This window comes from Euprymna scolopes, chromosome 31, assembly GCF_053919585.1.
Source record: "Euprymna scolopes isolate OS-2025 chromosome 31, ASM5391958v1, whole genome shotgun sequence".
Lineage (NCBI taxonomy): Eukaryota > Metazoa > Mollusca > Cephalopoda > Sepiida > Sepiolidae > Euprymna > Euprymna scolopes.
In genome coordinates this window covers 43,874,798-43,893,900 of record NC_136512.1, presented here as the reverse complement: position 1 = coordinate 43,893,900, position 19,103 = coordinate 43,874,798, and the positions used below count along the sequence as shown (strand labels likewise).

Here is a 19,103-nt window from a genome sequence, read left to right as displayed (position 1 = left end):
TCTCCTGATCAAGAAATATTAACGCCCATGATAGGATACTTCTGCCAACGGAGATATTATATTTTATACGTAATTTCTATATATAGCATTCTTCAAACCACATCTACAATGATTGAGTTATGGTCATTAGAATATCACATTAAATTAAATCTATTTAAATAATTAACTCGATGATATTACTTATTCGACATAATAGCTTTCTTTTTAACTGTACTAATTAAATTTTTTTTTTAATTATTTAGTTTATTTAAATTTCAATTTATATTTGATTTAACTTATTTTATCTGAAATCTGAAATCGTTTAATTTTCAAACAAGAAAAGAAAGGGGAAATAACTGTGATAGTTTCATTGAAAAATTGTTTTAAATGGAGCACGTTATTAAATATTTCCCGTAATAAATTTGTTTTCATTTCAAAATATTCTTCTAAGCTGAATTATTATTTTTATTTTTAATTCGGATGAAATTTTTTATCGCTTATTCTTAATTTTTATGTAACCTTTTTTATATGTTAGAGAAAAAGGTTAATATGAAGAATCACTCCACCCTCGAAAATTCCTTTAAAATTACCACTTGTATAGGTTTTCAGGGGCCCTGAAAACGAAAATAATGTTTAAAATTACGGCAAACGAGTAGTTTCCAAGATATGAAAAAAAAAATGTTAGTTTCAAAAAGTGGGGATCACTTTTCTATAATAATTTAACGTAAAATGAGCACCCACTTTGTGACCACCATGGGGGGGGGGACTTTCTTTCCACCCTCGGAAAATCTTTTAAAATTACCAACAAGGTTTGAAATTTCAGGAAACAAGTAATTTATAGGATATGAAGAAATGCACCCATTTTATGGCCACCACAGCACTCCCCACTTCTATATCGCCTCCCACCAAATGTAAATAGAACTTTTGTGAAATATTAAACGGTTCTTCTCCTCGGTTGATGTTACACTGCAGAAGCACCTGTTGAAAAACTATATAAGTTCTATATCGAATATCCCGCTCCAAAAAAAAGGAAAAAAATATAAACTGGCAGCCCCACTCCCAAAAAAATGATAATCACAAAGTGGGTGCTCATTTTACGTTAAATTATTATAGAAAAGTGATCCCCACTTTTTTGAAACTAACATTTTTTTTTGTGATCGCACGAGCATTCGCTGCTATTTTTATTGAAACAAAAGTTGTAATGATTTATTTTTAATTATTATTTTTTTATTTTTTTTTTTGGGGGGGGGACTTTCCAGTGCTCAATATCCGGAGAATAGTTTCTTCTCTTTGTAGCCCTTCTGCCGAAATATCTAATGGAGAGGGTATCACATACTTCTTCTTTTTTGGGGCGATTACATTTACATGTTTTCATCCGTTCTTTTATTTTTGTTGTGGGGGTATCCACGTTGCCCATGATGAAAATGATTAGTATACAGGTGTGTTTCAAATGGAACTTCATGTCAACCCAGGCAACGCTGGGTACCCATGCTAGTTACATATACACAATGAATATTATTGCATATAAACATATACACAATGCATATTATTACATATAAAAATATTCCCAATGCATATTATCTATCTATATATCTACTAGCATTTCAGCCCGGCGTTGCCCAGGTGTTTGGATGTATAGGTTAAGCAAAAAAAAAAAAAGTGGTAGTAGGAAGGCAGGCTCAAACCCGTACTGCAAAGGAGGAAAAGAACGGGAAAAAACCTGACGTCTTTGCTGTTATGATCACCACCAAACCGGAAGTGACATAGGTTTCAGTTAAGGCTAGCTAATCAAAAGGAGAGGATGACTTTCAAAAATATCGGCGGAAAAAGTGACCCCACCCCCCTGTAGAAAAGTGCCCAGTTTAAGGTGAAGATATTAATGTTTTTAGCCAATTTTTCGATATTTGTCATCTGAAAGGTCGAACTTCAAAACGATACTGATCTTGTAAAAATCCGTCACGTCTGTCGAAAGTTTTAGGGAGATATGCAAACATACATACATTTATATATTGGTAACTAACAATTTTCGACCCAAGGCAATTAAAAAGCCTGCCCTCTCTCTGAATACCCTTTATGTAAAATTTCAAATGTTTAGACCAGAAATTGTCTGAGTAATTTTGTAGAGACCGCAGAGGTCAATTTTTTACAACTTTAACCCCTATTATGACCCCTTAACTTTTATTGTTTTGGGCTCAAATCAAGTTATTAAATTAGATCCATGTCCAAGAGACCTATATCTAAAATTTCAAATGTTTATACCAAAAATTAGCAGAGGTGTTTGGTAGAGTTCTCAAAGGTCAAATCGATGAAGTTTGGCTCCTTAACAGCCAAATTTATGGCCGAAAACGGATTACAAAGATTTTCCCAAATCTCAGTACCCAGTATACCAAATTTCGAGTCTGTAGACTTTAAATTGACAGAGTTATTGTATAGGGAAATATACACACACACACACACACACACACACACACACACACACACACACACACACACACACACACACACACACACACACACACACACACATTCACTTTTATATATCTATCTATCTATATATCTATAAAAGTGAACATGTCTATGTGCCTGTGTGTCTGTCTGTCTCTGTCTGTGTACATTTACCTACGCAATAACTCTGTCAATTTTAAGTCCACAGACTCAAAATTTGAGACACAGGGTACTGAGATTTGGAAAAATCTATGTGATGGGATTTTGGCCAGAAATTTGTCGATTAAGTGGTTAAAGTTCAACGATTTTATCTTTGAGAACTCTACCAAACTCCTCCGCCTTGAAATTTTAGATATAGGTTCCTTGGACATGGATCTAACTTAATAACTTGATTTGAGCCCAAAACAATAAATGTTAAGGGGCCATAATAGGGGTCAAATTGAAAAAAATTGATCGTTTTTTTTTTTTTTGCTCAGCATACACCTTCAAACACCCGGGCAACGCCGGGCGCACATGCTAGTATATCTATTAAAGTGAATGTGTCTATATATCTGTGTGTCTGTCTGTGTATCTGTCTGTGTACATTTCCCTATGCAATAACTCTGTCAATTTAAAGACTACAGACTCGAAATTTGATATACAGGGTACTGAGATTTGGGAAAATCTATGTGATCGGTTTTTGGCCAGAAATTTGGCTGTTAAGGGGTCAAAGTTCAACAATTTGAACTTTGAGAACTCTATCAATCTCCTCCGACAATTTTGGGTCTAAACACTTGAAATTTTAGATATTGGTTCTTTGGACATGGATCTAACTTTTTTTTTGCTCAACATACACCTCAAAATACCCGGGCTATGCCGGGCACCCATGATAGTTACATATAAAAATATACATAATGGATATTATTACATATAAAAATATACACAATGATTATCATTACATATAAAAATATACACAATGATTATCATTACATATAAAAATATACATAATTCATATTATTACATATAAAAACATACGTTGGTTGGTTGGTTGGTTGTTTTTGTTTTACGGCATATCAAACTTTTTCAGGTTATTTAATGCCGAATCTAGTTATTTTGAGGAACGATTTTTAATGGAGTATATTTGTTTTTTAAGTCAGATTCTATTTAGCCCATAGTTGGGACCCTAACAGGTACTACCACTCCGAGTCAGAGTGGACCTGGGAGCAATGGCAATTAAATGGTGGCTCCACACTCCCCAAGGCCCGCAAGGTGGGGCCTCACCATCGGATATAGTTTTAGGTCATATCCAGGACCATAAAAATATACATAATTCATATTATTACATATAAAAAAATATATAATTCATATTAGTACATATAAAAATATACATAATTCATATTATTACATATAAAAATATACATAATTCATATTATTACATACAAATAATATACATAATGCATATCATTACATATAAAAATATACATAATGCATATTATTACATATAAAATATACATAATTCATATTATTACATATAAAAATATACATAATTCATATTATTACATATAAAAATATACATAATTCATATTATTACATATAAAAATATACATAATGCATATTATTACATATAAAAATATACAGAAGTCATATTATTACATATAAAAATATACATAATTCATATTATTACATATAAAAATATACATAATACATATTATTACATATAAAAATATACATAATTCATATTATCACATATAAAAATATACATAATGCATATTATTACATATAAAAATATACATAATTCATATTATTACATATAAAAATATACATAATGCATATTATTACATATAAAAATATACATAATACATATTATTACATATAAAAATATACATAATTCATATTATTACATATAAAAATATACATAATACATATTATTACATATAAAAATATATATAATTCATATTATCACATATAAAAATATACATAATTCATATTATTACATATAAAAATATACATAATTCATATTATTACATATAAAAATATACATAATGCATGTATATAAAAATATACATAATTCATATTATTACATATAAAAATATACATAATGCATATTATTACATATAAAAATATACATAATTCATATTATTACATATAAAAATATACATAATTCATATTATTACATATAAAAATATACATAATTCATATTATCACATATAAAAATATACATAATTCATATTATTACATATAAGAATATACATAATTCATATTATTACATATAAAAATATACATAATTCATATTATTACATATAAAAATATACATAATTCATATTATTACATATAAAAATATACATAATTCATATTATCACATATAAAAATATACATAATTCATATTATTACATATAAAAATATACATAATTCATATTATTACATATAAAAATATACATAATTCATATTATCACATATAAAAATATACATAATTCATATTATTACATATAAGAATATACATAATTCATATTATTACATATAAGAATATACATAATTCATATTATTACATATAAAAATATACATAATGCATATTATTACATATAAAAATATACATAATTCATATTATCACATATAAAAATATACATAATGCATATTATTACATATAAAAATATACATAATTCATATTATTACATATAAGAATATACATAATTCATATTATTACATATAAAAATATACATAATGCATATTATTACATATAAAAATATACATAATACATATTATCACATATAAAAATATACATAATTCATATTATTACATATAAGAATATACATAATTCATATTATTACATATAAAAATATACAGAAGTCATATTATTACATATAAAAATATACAAAATTCATATTATTACATATAAAATATACATAATTCATATTATTACATATAAAAATATACATAATGGATATTATTACACATAAAATATACATAATTCATATTATTACATATAAAAATATACTCAATGTATATTATTACATATAAAAATATGCACAATGCATATTATCATGTATAAAAATATACACAATGCATTGTAAATATGGACACATTAATTATAATTAATAAATTTACTAATTATTAAATAGAACAATTTTAGCAGAATATACCTAAATTAATAACACTTGTTAGTACGAATAGATGGATGTAGTGACTTTATTTCTAAATTAAAAGTAGCGTAATAGAAACATATTATAAGGTATTTACAGCTTCTCTTCCAATTTTCGGATTCGAATCATGTCAAAACTCACTTTATTTTCCTTTTGATGGATTGATTGTTGCTATTTCTTCTGATTAGTTAAGGGCAAAATATATTCACTGATTGATATAATAATTTAGTTATTGATTTTGTGCTACGAAATAGATACTGTCAAGAAGTGTAAATGTCAACTGAATTAAAGGAATAAATTGTAAGATGATCAACATCATAAACGTTGGGATATAGACTTTTGTTATTCATTCACTATATTGCTCTGTAATTACATTGAGCTTCTTAAATAAAGATTGGTATATATTATAAGGAAATAGAGTATATTTCTAAAGAAACACACACACACATACATACACATACACACATACACATATATACATTAAAATTTATTTAATTTAATTAATAGGTAACTCTTCACCTCACACCATCATTTCATTAAAAAACAAAAACAAAAACAAATCATGTATTTATGATCATTTACTTAATTCATTTCATAAAAAAACAAAAAAAAACAAATCATGTATTTATGATCATTTACTTAATTCATTTCATTAAAAAACAAAAAAAAACAAATCATGTATTTATGATCATTTACTTAATTCATTTCATTAAAAAACAAAAAAAAACAAATCATGTATTTATGATCATTTACTTAATTCATTTCATTAAAAAACAAAAAAAAACAAATCATGTATTTATGATCATTTACTTAATTCATTTCATTAAAAAAAAACAAAAAAAACAAATCATGTATTTATGATCATTTACTTAATTCATTTCATTAAAAAAACAAAAAAAAAAACAAATCATGTATTTATGATCATTTACTTAATTCATTTCATTAAAAAAAAACAAAAAAAAACAAATCATGTATTTATGATCATAATTTATAAATCAAGTGAAAGATTATTATCTCACATTTTTGTTCTTCTTCCTCGCGTTGTTGTAATTCTTTGTGTCGTTTTGTTTCATTATCAAATCTCTGTTTTACCTGAAAATTAATTCGTCAGAATAATTACTAAATCTTTTTATTGCCATAACATTGTATGGATAATCGCAACGGAATGCCATAATAAAATGCAAGCAACTGACCCAAAAGGTTTCTCTGGTAAATCTGAAAGATACAAATTTACTATCGCAAAGAAATGTTTCACTTTTAAAACAAAATAAAAAAGTAAGCAACATTTTATATCACAATAAAATTTACATAAAAATCAATCAACTATTTACTTCAATTTCTTTTTAGATATTGTTTAAAGAAATTGATTGTTTAGTCTGATTGACAAAACGAACATGTACTGCTCTGTACAAGGATTTAAGTTTTAAATTATTTATACAACAAAATCAGGAAACTTTGTTAGTGTTTACTTTGTATCTAAGAAAACAAATCACTGCATAGTTGTAACTAATGTAGCCTCTAAACCAGAAATCAACAACCAGCAGTTATTTCCCTCTTTTCATCAATGACTCTCTGTGCTTAACTGTTGCTAAAGAAATGATTTTTTCATCTATAATGTTATATTAAAACTTAGACATCTTTTCTCGGATAATGATTTTAAATACATTTTTCATGCTGATGTTCTTGTTTTAAGATTATAACGATTGTTTCAATTTTCTATTTATGTATTAAAATCTAAGAAGAAATAAAAACAATTTTAAAAATCTATATAATAAAATAAAGCTGGTGTGATTGTGATCATTTTCTTCTTACAAAATCAATACTTTAATACTTCATTCTGATTTGTCAATTTTTTGTAGAACATTGATTTGTATTCTTAACAAAATTAATGTATTTTCATTCAATCTTAAAAAAAAAATCACATAAGAAAATTTAAAAAATGGAGACATTTTTCAATAATGATATACATAAAGACAATTCATTAGAATTACAGATTAATAATCAAACAAAATAACTATAGCAGAGTTTTATACCGTCCTGTTTTCAATTGCGGTTCTCAGCATCTGATTTTATTTTTTTATTTTGTTGGAAATTTACTATTTTACTAACTAATGTAAATAGCTACTAAAAGATCTTTCAAGTAATATTCAGCAGATGGGGCATCATCATCATCTAACAATGCTAAATTTACTCAAAAATATTCAAGTTTCATGAGCTATTTACAAACGCTGCATTCATAATCATTTAAACAAATAATAATAAAAAAAAATTGTAAACCTTACATCGTTTAAAATTTTCTGTTTCTCTTTGTAGCTGTTCTCACACTTTTTTGTTAATTTTGTTAATGTGCTTGTGAGTTTATCTCTGAAAAGCAAAGACATAAATAGATCAGTTCGTTACAACATTATATATATATATATATATATATATATATATATATATATATATATATATATATATATATATATATATATATATATAAGAATACTCCTCCTAGGATGGGTAAAATGACTTCTTATGTGGAACATTTTTATGATCTTAATTTTAGTTTCTTTTGAGATTATAACTACTATTTGAATTGAATAAAAAAAATTCAAATATATTAACCATGTAAACACAACGATAAAGACAGCAAGATAAATGTTTGCTTTAAAAAATTTTTTATGCTTAAAATTTGAACACAAAAGTCGAGTATTAAGGTTCTTCTGTTCATTCTGTTATTACCCCCCCCCCTCCACAAAAATGGTAAATTTCCATTTCACCACAATTGTAAAATAGAAAGATATTTAGGATGAAAGTTTGAAACATTTTTAATCAATAATCACTTTGCATTTGTCAAATTTTCCTGGGCAGTTTTTTCCCCGTCGATCCGAAGTTGTACATTCTGGTTTTCTTTCTTCAGGTCAAGAACAGACTTTTCCTGGATTCTTACATTCTGAAAGAAACAAAAAATAAACTTCGATTTGAAAAAATTCATCGTTTTATTTAAGATCAGATTCAAACTTTGTACAGCTCATTTTCAACTCATAAATTCAACACTACCCTTGCCAACATGTTTTCTTTTAAAATTCTAATATTATCAAATAGTAATGAATTTTTGTTTGTTTGTTTTAACTCTCTCAAATATAATCAGAATTTATAAATGACCAACAGAAAAAAATTGCCCAATTAAAACTCAGTAATTTTTTAATTTGTAAGCCAATTTAAAAAATGTGTGGCATAATTGCACTATGAAGCCGCCTTAGTGGATTGATTAGACTTTTAGGTAAAATCAGAGAATGGTTACCGGATTGGATACTATATTTTATCTGTTCTCTTGTCTGTCAGTAATATCATTCTTCAGTGAAGCTATTTTAATTTTGTCTCCTTTTGAGAGCTGGATTTTCTTACACATTTAGTGTGAAAAATTCTTGAAATAAGGGGTTTTTTTGTTTGTTTTTTTTACACAGTGATCACCACTTATCAAGGCCCGGAAGCCACTCAGGGATAAGGGTTATTGCAATAACATTACGTTAGTGTGGAGATTTGATGAAGTGTTTACTTAAGGGGGCGGTTCATTAGGAATTTGTTAACATTGGACTTGAAGACATCCAAGTTGTAGTTCGGTGGGAAGCAGGCAGACGGAACAGAGTTCCACAGGCGTGCAGTTCTAAGAAAGAAGCTTTGTTCATGGAATCCGTGTTTTGATTTAGGCACAGATATAGAGTGGGGGAAACTTTTCACAGTGGATTCAGCTAGACGAGTGTTTTTCGTGAAAGATTGGCAAGAGGGGACCAGAGATTGAAGTTCAGACGCGCACCTGCCATGGAAATAACGATAAAACAAGAATAGGCTCGCAACGTCTCTTCTGTGGGAGAGAGGTTGCAGGGTAGAGAAAAGGGCATCCCCCACTAAGCCACGAAGTCTATTTTGTACTCTGTCAAGGCAGGATAGGCTGTTTTTAGCAGCTCCTGCCCAGATGTGGCAACAGTATTCCATCCTTGGACGTACTTGGCTTTTATATAGATAGAGAATTGCATCAGTAGTGAGATATCTTCTGGAGTGGTAGAAGGATCCCACCATCTTTCCAGCGACCTTGGCAACAGACTTGATGTACATGTTCCATTTCAGATCAGGAGTAAAGGTCAAACCCAGAAGCTTGTCAAAACACGGGGCCTCACCCAGACGAGAGCCATCCATCACAATTGATGCCAGATGGGGATCAGAGCGTTGACGATGTAAGGATAGGAGTTTGGTTTTGGATGCATTAAAGGTGACCAGCCACGTCTTCCCCCACTGAACCACGCACTCGAGATCAGAGGAGAGAGAATCAGAGAACTTTGTCATTTACAGCCTTTGATGTGTTGCCGTAGATGGTCGTGTCATCAGCATAGATGTCAACGAATGATTTAAGTATGTGTTTAGGGAGGTCATTGATGTAGATCAGGAAGAGAGTTGGGCCCAGGATTGACCCCTCCGATTTTTGTCCATCTACCACTACTCTTATGAGCCTATCGGAGAAAAATAATTTAATGATTGAGAAAACATTTCCAGTTATACCGTAGCTGGAAATCTTGTGAAGTAGGCCCTTATGCTATACCTTGTCGAAGGCCTTTGATATGTCAAAAGCAATTGCCCTAGAAAGGAAGCCTTTGTCAAGAGATTCACTAATCCTGTGGGATATTACCGTCAGCACATCTGCGGTAGATCTTGCAGAGCAGAAACCATATTGTGTGTCACTAAGAAGGTTGTTCCTGCTGAGGTGGTTGACTATTTCTCTATTTAATATGGATTCCAGCAACTTACTCATAACACACAGGAGACTTATTGGTCTGTACTGAGAGGGAGATGACTTATCACCTGAATTCTTAAATACAGGGCAAACTGATGAGGTCTTCCAGGGAGTCGGAAAGCACTTCTCCTTAAGGCAGCGCTTAAATAGTTTCGTAAGTATGGGAGCAAGTTCTGGTTGAAGCTTTTTTAACACTATAATTGGGATGCCATCAGGGCCAGTTGCTTTACTGAAATCTAGGTTCTTGATTAGCTTGGCGATACAATGAAACTACTACTATTACTACTACTTGGAAAAGTATGCACTATTAGGGATAAAAAAGGGGAAATGCTACACATCAGAATACATAAAACTGCTCAGCGAAGAGGAGATGAGGGCGCTTAGTGAACATGACATTTACAAATATTTGGCGGTTTTGGAAGCAGGCATCATCAAATTTACAAAAATGAAGATTGGAAAAGAATACCTGAGAAGAACAAGAAAACTTTAGAAACAAAATTATACAGTGGAAATCTAATTAAATGAATAAACACCTAGGCAGCATCGCTAATAAGGTATTGTGGATCATTCATAGGTTGAAATATAGCAGAACGTAGGCTCCTTGATCAGAAGACGGGGAAACTAATAACAATGCACAATGCATTACATCTGAAATACGACACTAACCAACTCTATGTGAAAAGGGACAAAGTAGGAAAAGGATTGATGACTATGTAGAAGGAACACAAAAAGATTTGGAAAAGTACATAAATCTGAACACAGAAAAACTGATCACTGTAGTGAAAGATATTGTCAAGAAGAACAATACAGGAAATTATGAAAACAGAAAAAAAAAATGAAAAGTGGCAAGAGAAAGAGCTACATGGACGATTCATCAGGATGCCAAAAGAAGAGAATCATGAAAACACCTGAACATGGTTAAGAAAAGAACACATGAAACGGAAAACAGAATCTCTACTGACAGCTTCACAGAAGATTAGAACAAATCACATTAAAACTAAAATAAATAAGACACAGGAAAACAGTAAAGACAAATTGATAAAGCACATAATAAGTGAATTCAGCAAACTGGCCCAAAGGGAATATAAGAACAAGCACGACTGCATGGGGAAGGCAGTGCACTAGGAACTCTGCACAAGACTACACCTCGAACATGTGGGCAAATGGTTCAAACACAAACTGGATACAATACTGGAAAACTAAAACCATAAAATCCTTTGTGATATGGAAGTGCAAATACATAAATCCACCCAAGCAAGAAGAACAGACGTCATAATAATAATTAAGACAAAGAAAAGAAACTTTAAAATTGAAGATTTTGTTGTCCCAGCAGTCACCAGAGTAAATGGCAAAGAGACAGAAAAATGAAATAGATATACAGAAATTAGAAGAGAGATGAAAGGAGTATAAAATATGAAAAATATGCATATAATACCACAGAATTTGGAAAAAAGAATAGAAGAAATCACAATGAAGGAGGAGGCTAAGACAATACAACAGACGGTAATCAGAAAAATCATGAAAATCTTGAAAATTATGAAAATAATGAATATTTTGAAAATCATGAAAATCTTGAAAAATTAAAAAATCATGATAATCATGAAAATCTTAAAGACCATAAAAATCATGAAAATCTTGAAAATCATGAAAATCGTGAAAATAATGAGAATCTTGAAAATCATGTAAATCTTGCAAATAATGAAAATCTTAAAAATCATGCAAATCTTGAAAACATTAAAATCTTGAAAATCATTAAAATCATGAAAATCATTACAATCATGAAAATAATGAAAATCATAACAATCATGAAAATCTTGAAAATCATGCAAATCTTGAAAATCATGAAAATCTTGAAAATCATTAAAATCATGAAAATCATGAAAATCATGAAAATCACAAACATCACAAAAATCATTAAAATCTTGAAAATCATGAAAACGTGAAAATAATGAAAATCATGAGAATAATGAACATCATATAAATCTTGAAAATCATGAAAATCACAAACATCACAAAAATCATTAAAATCTTGAAAATCATGAAAACGTGAAAATAATGAAAATCATGAGAATAATGAACATCATATAAATCTTGAAAATCATGAAAATCGTGAAAATAATGAGAATCTTGAAAATCATGTAAATCTTGCAAATAATGAAAACATGTACATCATGTAAATCATGAAAATCATAAATCATGTAAATCATGAAAATAATATAAATCTTGAAAATCATATAAATCTTGAAAATCATAAAAATCATGAAAATCTTGAAAATCATGCAAATCTTGAAAACATGAAAATCTTGAAAATCATTAAAATCATTCAAAATCATGAAAATAATGAAAATCATGAAAATCACAAACATCACAAAAATCATTAAAATCTTGAAAATCATGAAAACGTGAAAATAATGAAAATCATGAGAATAATGAACATCAGATAAATCTTGAAAATCATGAAAATCATATAAATCTTGAAAATCATGAAAATCATGAAAATCTTTAAAATGTAAAAATCATAAAAATAATGACAACCATGAAAATGTTGAAAATCATTGAAAACCATGAAAATCATAAAAGTCTTAAAACTCACGAAAATCATTAAAATCTGTAAAATCATGAAAATCTTGAAAATCATGAAAATCATGAAAATCTTGAACATAATGATAATCTGGAAAATCATGAAATCAAGAAAATCTTGAAAATCATAAAATCTTGAAAACCATGAAAATCATAAAATCTTAAAAACCATGAAAATCATGAAAATCTTGAAAATCATGGAAATCATGAAAATCTTGAAATCATAAAAATCTTGAAACTCATGAAAATCATGAAATGTTGAAAATCATGAAATCTTGCAAATCATGAAAATCTTGAAAATCATCAGAAAATCATGTAAATCATGAAATTCATGAAAATCATGAAAAATATGAAAATATTGAAAACCATGAAAATCATAAAAATTCTTGGAAATCTTGAAAATCATGAAAATCTAGAAAATAATGAAAATCTCGAAAATCATGAAAATCGCGAAAATAATGAAAATCTTGAAAATCATGAGAATCATGAGAATCATAAAAATCTTGAAAATCACTGAAAATCATGAAAATCTCGAATATCATGAAAATCTTGAAAATCATGAAAACCAAAAAAAATCGTGATAATCATTGAAATCATTTACATCTTGAAAATCATAAAAATCTTGAAAACCATAAAAATCTTGAAAACATAAAAATCATGATAATCCTGAAAATCCTGAAAATCCTGAAAATCTTGAAAATCATGAAAATCTTGAAAATCATGACAATTATGAGAATCATGAAAATCTTGAAAATAACTGAAAATCATGAAAATCTTGAATACCATGAAAATCTTGAAAACCATGAAAATCGTGATAATCATGAAAATCATTTACATCTTGAAAATCATAAAAATCTTTAAAATCATGAAAATCATGACAATCATGAAAATTATGTACATCTTGAAAATCATGAAAATAATAAAAATCATGAAAATCTTGCAAATCTTACAAATTATAAAAATCTTGAAAATCATGAGAAGCATGACAATCATGTAAATCATGAAAATCTTGACAATCATGAAAATCTTGAAAATCATGACAATCATGAGAATCGTAAAAATTTGAAAATCTTGAAAATCATGAAAATCTTGAAAATTATGCAAATTAAGAATATCTTGAAAATCATGAAAATAATGAAAATCTTGAAAATAATGAAAATCTATAAAATCATGAAAATAATGAAAATCTTGAAAACCAGGCCAATATACAAACCATGCAAAAATAATGAACAATTTGCAAATATGAAAACCATGGAAAAATAATGAAAATCTTGAAAATAATGAAAATCTATAAAATCTTAAAAATCATGCAAATCTTGAAAACCATTTAAATCATGAAAATCTTGAAAATCATGAAAATCTTGAAGACCATGAAAATCAGGAACATCTTGAAAACCAGTAAAACCATGAACATCTTGAAAATCAAGAAAATCAAGATTTTCAAGATTTACATGATTGTCACCATTGATTATCAAGATGTTCATGATTTTCATGATTTTCAAGATTTTCATGGTTTCCATGATTTTCAGGATGTACATGATTTTCATGATTTTCACGATTCTCATGATTGTCACGATTGTCATGATTCTCATGATTGTGATAATTTTCATGATTTTCATGATTTTCATGATTTTCAAGGTGTAAATAATTTTTATGATTTTCAAGATTTTCATAATTTTCAAGATGTAAATGATTTTCATGATTCTCATGATTATCACGATTTTCATGATTTTCATAATTTTCATGAGATACATGATTTTCATGATTTTCATGATTATCACGATTGTCATGATTTTCATGTTTTCAAGATTTTTATGATTTTCAAGATTTTCATGATTTTCATTATTTTCATGATTTTCACGATTTTCCTGATGTTTATGGTTGTCAAAATTTTTATGATGTAAATTATTTTCATGATTATCACCAAAATCTTGAAAAGCATGAAGCTTTTCAAGATTTTGATGATATTTATGATTTTCAAGATTTTCATGATATTTTTGATTTTCAAGATTTTCATGATGTTCCAGATTTTCATGATTTTCAGGGTTTTTCAAGATTTTCATGGTTTTCATAGATTTCAAGATTTTCATGATTTTCAAGATTTTCAAGATTGACATGATTGTCATGATTCTCATGATTATCAAGATTTTCATGATTTTCATGATTCTCATGATTTTCAAGATTGAAAAGCATGAAAATCATGAAAATCTTGAAAATCTTGAAAATCAGATCTTGAATACCATGAAAATCTTGAAAATCATTAAAATCTTCAAAATCATGAGAATCATGAAAATAATACAAATCATGAAAATCTTGAAAAACATTAAAATCGTGAAACCCATGAAAATCAGGAACATCTTGAAAACCAGTAAAAGCATGCAAATCATGAAAATCATGAAAATCATAAATGTCTTTAAAATCATGAAAATCATTAAAATCTGCAAAATTAGTAAAAGCGTGAAAATGGTGAGAATCATGAAAATCATGTAAATCATGAGAATCGTCAAACTCCTGTAAATCATGCAAATCGTTAAAATCCTGTGAATCATGTAAATCTTGAACATCACGAAAATCAAGAAAATCTGGAAAACCATGTAAATCTTTAAAATTATGAAATTCATCAGAATCAGGAAAATCATGTAAATCATGAAAATCATGAAAACCATGAAAAACATGAACATATTGAAAACAACAAAAATCATGAAAATCATGAAAACCATAAAAATCATGAAAATCTTGGAAATCTTGGAAATCATGAGAATCTTGAAAATCATGACAATCTTCAAAATCATGACAATCTTCAAAATCTTGAAAATCGTGAGAATCATGAAAATCTTGAAAATCATGAAAATCATGAGAATCATGAAAATCATAAAAATAATGAAAATCATGAGAATCATGAAAATTATGAAATTAATGAAAATCATGAGAATCATGAAAATCATAAAAATAATGAAAATCATGAAAATCGTTAAAATCATGGAGTCTTGAACATCATGGAATCTGTAAAATCATGAAAACCAAGAAAATCTTGAAAATAATGCAAATCTTGAAATTCATCAGAATCATGAAAATCATGTAAAATCATGGAAATCATGAACACCAAAAAGATCCTGACAATCATGAAAATCATAAAAATCTTGAAAACCATAAAAATCTTGAAAACCATAAAAATCATGAAAATCGTGAAAATAATGAAAATCATGACAATAATGAAAATCATGAAAATCATGGGAATCAAAGGAATCGTAACAATCTTGAAAATCTTGAAAATCATGAAAATCAAGAATATCTTGAAAATCATGAAAATCATGAAATTAATGAAAATCTGGAAAACTATAACAGTCATGCAAAAAGTCTTGAAAACCATTAAAAATTTGGAAATCTTGAAAACCATGAAAATCATGAAAATCTTGAAAATCTTGAAAATCAGATCTTGAATACCATATAAATCATGAAAATCTTGAGAATCATGAAAATCTTGAAAATCATGAGAATCATGAAAATCATAAAAATCATGAACATCTTGAAAACCATGAAAATCAGGAAAATCTTCAAAACCATGAAAATCATGAAAATCATGAAAAAACTTGAAAATAATGCAAATCATGACAATCATGAAAATCATAAATATCATGAAAATCATGTAAATCTTGAAAATCATGAAAATCATGAAAATCATGAAAATAATGACAATAATGAAAATCATGAATATAATGAAAATCATAAGAATCATGAAAATAATGAAAATCGTGAAAATCATGAAAATCATAAAAATCCTGTAAATCATGCATATCGTTAAAATCCTGTGAATCATGGAAATCTTGAACAATCATGAAAATCAAGAAAATCATGAAAATCTTGAAAATTATAAAATCATCAGAATTATGAAAATCATATAAATCATAAAAATCATGAAAACCATGAAAGACATGAACATATGGAAAACTATAACAATCATCAAAACCTTGAAAACCATAAAAATCATGAAAATCTTGAAAATTATGACAATCTTGAAAATCATAACAATCTTGTAAATCATGACAATCTTGTAAATCATGAAAATCTTAAAAATCATGACAATCTGGAAAATTGCAAATCATGAGAATCTTGAAAATATGGAATATTACTCAAAATCATGAAAATATTGAATATCATGAAAATCTTGAATATCATGAAAATCTTGAAAATCATTAAAACCATGAAAATCGTGATAATCATGAAAATCATTTACATCTCGAAAATCATAAAAATCTTTAAAACCATAAAAATCATGAAAATCGTGAAAATCATGAAAATCATGAAAATCTTGAAAATCATGTATCTCATGAAAATTATGAAAATCATGAAAATCATGAAAATCTTGAAAATCATGTAAAATTATCACAATCGGGATTATCGTGAAAATTATGGGAATCGTGAAAATCATGAGAATCGTGAAAATCATGAGAATCATGAAAATCATGTACATCTTGAACATCATGGAAATTATAGAAAAACTTGAAAATCATGAGAATCATAAAAAACATGAAAATCTTGATAATCATGAAAATCATGACCATAATGTAAATCTTGAAAATCTTGAAAATCATTAAAATCTAAAAATCTATGAAAATCGTGAACATCATGATAATCTTGAAAATAAATCATGAAAATCGTGATAATCATGAAAATCATTTACATCATAAAAATCTTGACAACAATAATAATCTTGAAAATCGTGAAAATCATGAAAATAATGAAAATCATTAAAATCTTGATAATTATGAACATCTTGAAAATCATGAAAATCTTGATAATCATGAAAATCTTGAAAATCATGGAAATCTTTAAAATTATGCAAATCATGACAATCGTGATAATCATGAAAATCATGAAAATCATGAAAATCATGTATCTCATGAAAATTATGAAAATCATGAAAATCGTGATAATCATGAGAATCATTAAAATCATTTACATCTTCAAAATTATAAAAATCTTTAAAATAATAAAATCATTTACATATTGAAAATCATGAAAATCGTCAAAATCATGAAAATCTTCAAAATCATGAAAATCATGAAAATCATGACAAGCTTGAAAATCATGACAATCTTGAAAATCAGGAAAATTTTCAAATCATGAGAATCGTCAAAATCATGAGAATCGTGAAAGTCATTAGAATCATCAAAATTATGTACATATTGAAAATCATGGAAATCGTGAAAATCTTCATAATCATGAGAATCATGAGAATCATGTAAATCTTGAAAATCATGAAAATCTTGAAATCTATGAACATCGTGAAAATCATGAAAATCATGAAAATCTTGAAATCTATGAACATCGTCAAAATCATGAAAATCATTAGAAGCATGACAATAGTGTAAATCATGAAAATCTTGACAATCATGAAAATCTTGAAAATCATGCGAATTATAAGAATCGTAAAAATCTTGAAAATCTTGAAAATTATGAAAATCATGAAAATCATGAAAATCTTGAAAATAATGAAAATCTATAAAATCATGCAAATCTTGAAAACTATCAAAGTCATGCAAATCTTGAAAACCATTGAAATCATGAAAATCAAGAAAATTTGGAAATCATGAAAATAATGAAAATAAAGAAAATCTTGAAAACCATAAAAATCATGACAATCTTGAAATCCATGAAAATCATTACAATCTTGAACATCAGATCTTGAATACCATATAAATCATGAAAATCTTGAAAATCATAAAAACATGAAAATCATGAGAATCATGAAAATCACAAAAATCATGAAAATCTTGAAAACCATGAAAATCAGGAACATCTTGGAAACCAGTAAGACCATGAAAATCTTGGAAATCATGAAAATCAAAAAAACTTGACAATAATGCAAATCATGAAATTCATGAACATAATAAATATCTTGAAAATCATGAAAATCATTAAAATCTGGAAAATTATAAAAGCGTGAAAATCGTGAGAATCATGAAAATCATATAAATCTGGAAAATCATTAGAATCGTGAAAATCTATGAAAATAATGAAAATCATTAGAATCATGAAAATCTTGAAAATAATGAAAATCGTGAAAATCATGCGAATCGTCAAAATCCTGTAAATCATAAAAATCTTTAAAACCATGAAAATCTTGAAAATTCTGAAAATAATCAGAATCGTAAAAATCTTCAAAATCATGAAAATCTTGAAAATCATGAAAATTATGTAAATCATGAAAA

General features: G+C 27.4%; 1 protein-coding gene across 2 annotated transcripts in view; it reads right to left on the bottom strand.

Annotated features, from left to right (window-relative positions):
* Nucleotides 1-19,103, bottom strand: part of LOC145255724 (uncharacterized) — a 137,755-nt gene that overhangs the window by 53,309 nt on the left and 65,343 nt on the right. For both annotated transcript variants that reach the window (XM_080114325.1, XM_080114327.1), the window contains exons 10-12: nucleotides 8,366-8,475; nucleotides 7,823-7,904; nucleotides 6,560-6,632 (exon numbers count right to left, since the gene is read on the bottom strand). In XM_080114325.1, the coding sequence (XP_079970451.1) occupies nucleotides 6,560-6,632; nucleotides 7,823-7,904; nucleotides 8,366-8,475 (265 nt within the window). The remainder of the gene's footprint in view (nucleotides 1-6,559; nucleotides 6,633-7,822; nucleotides 7,905-8,365; nucleotides 8,476-19,103) is intronic.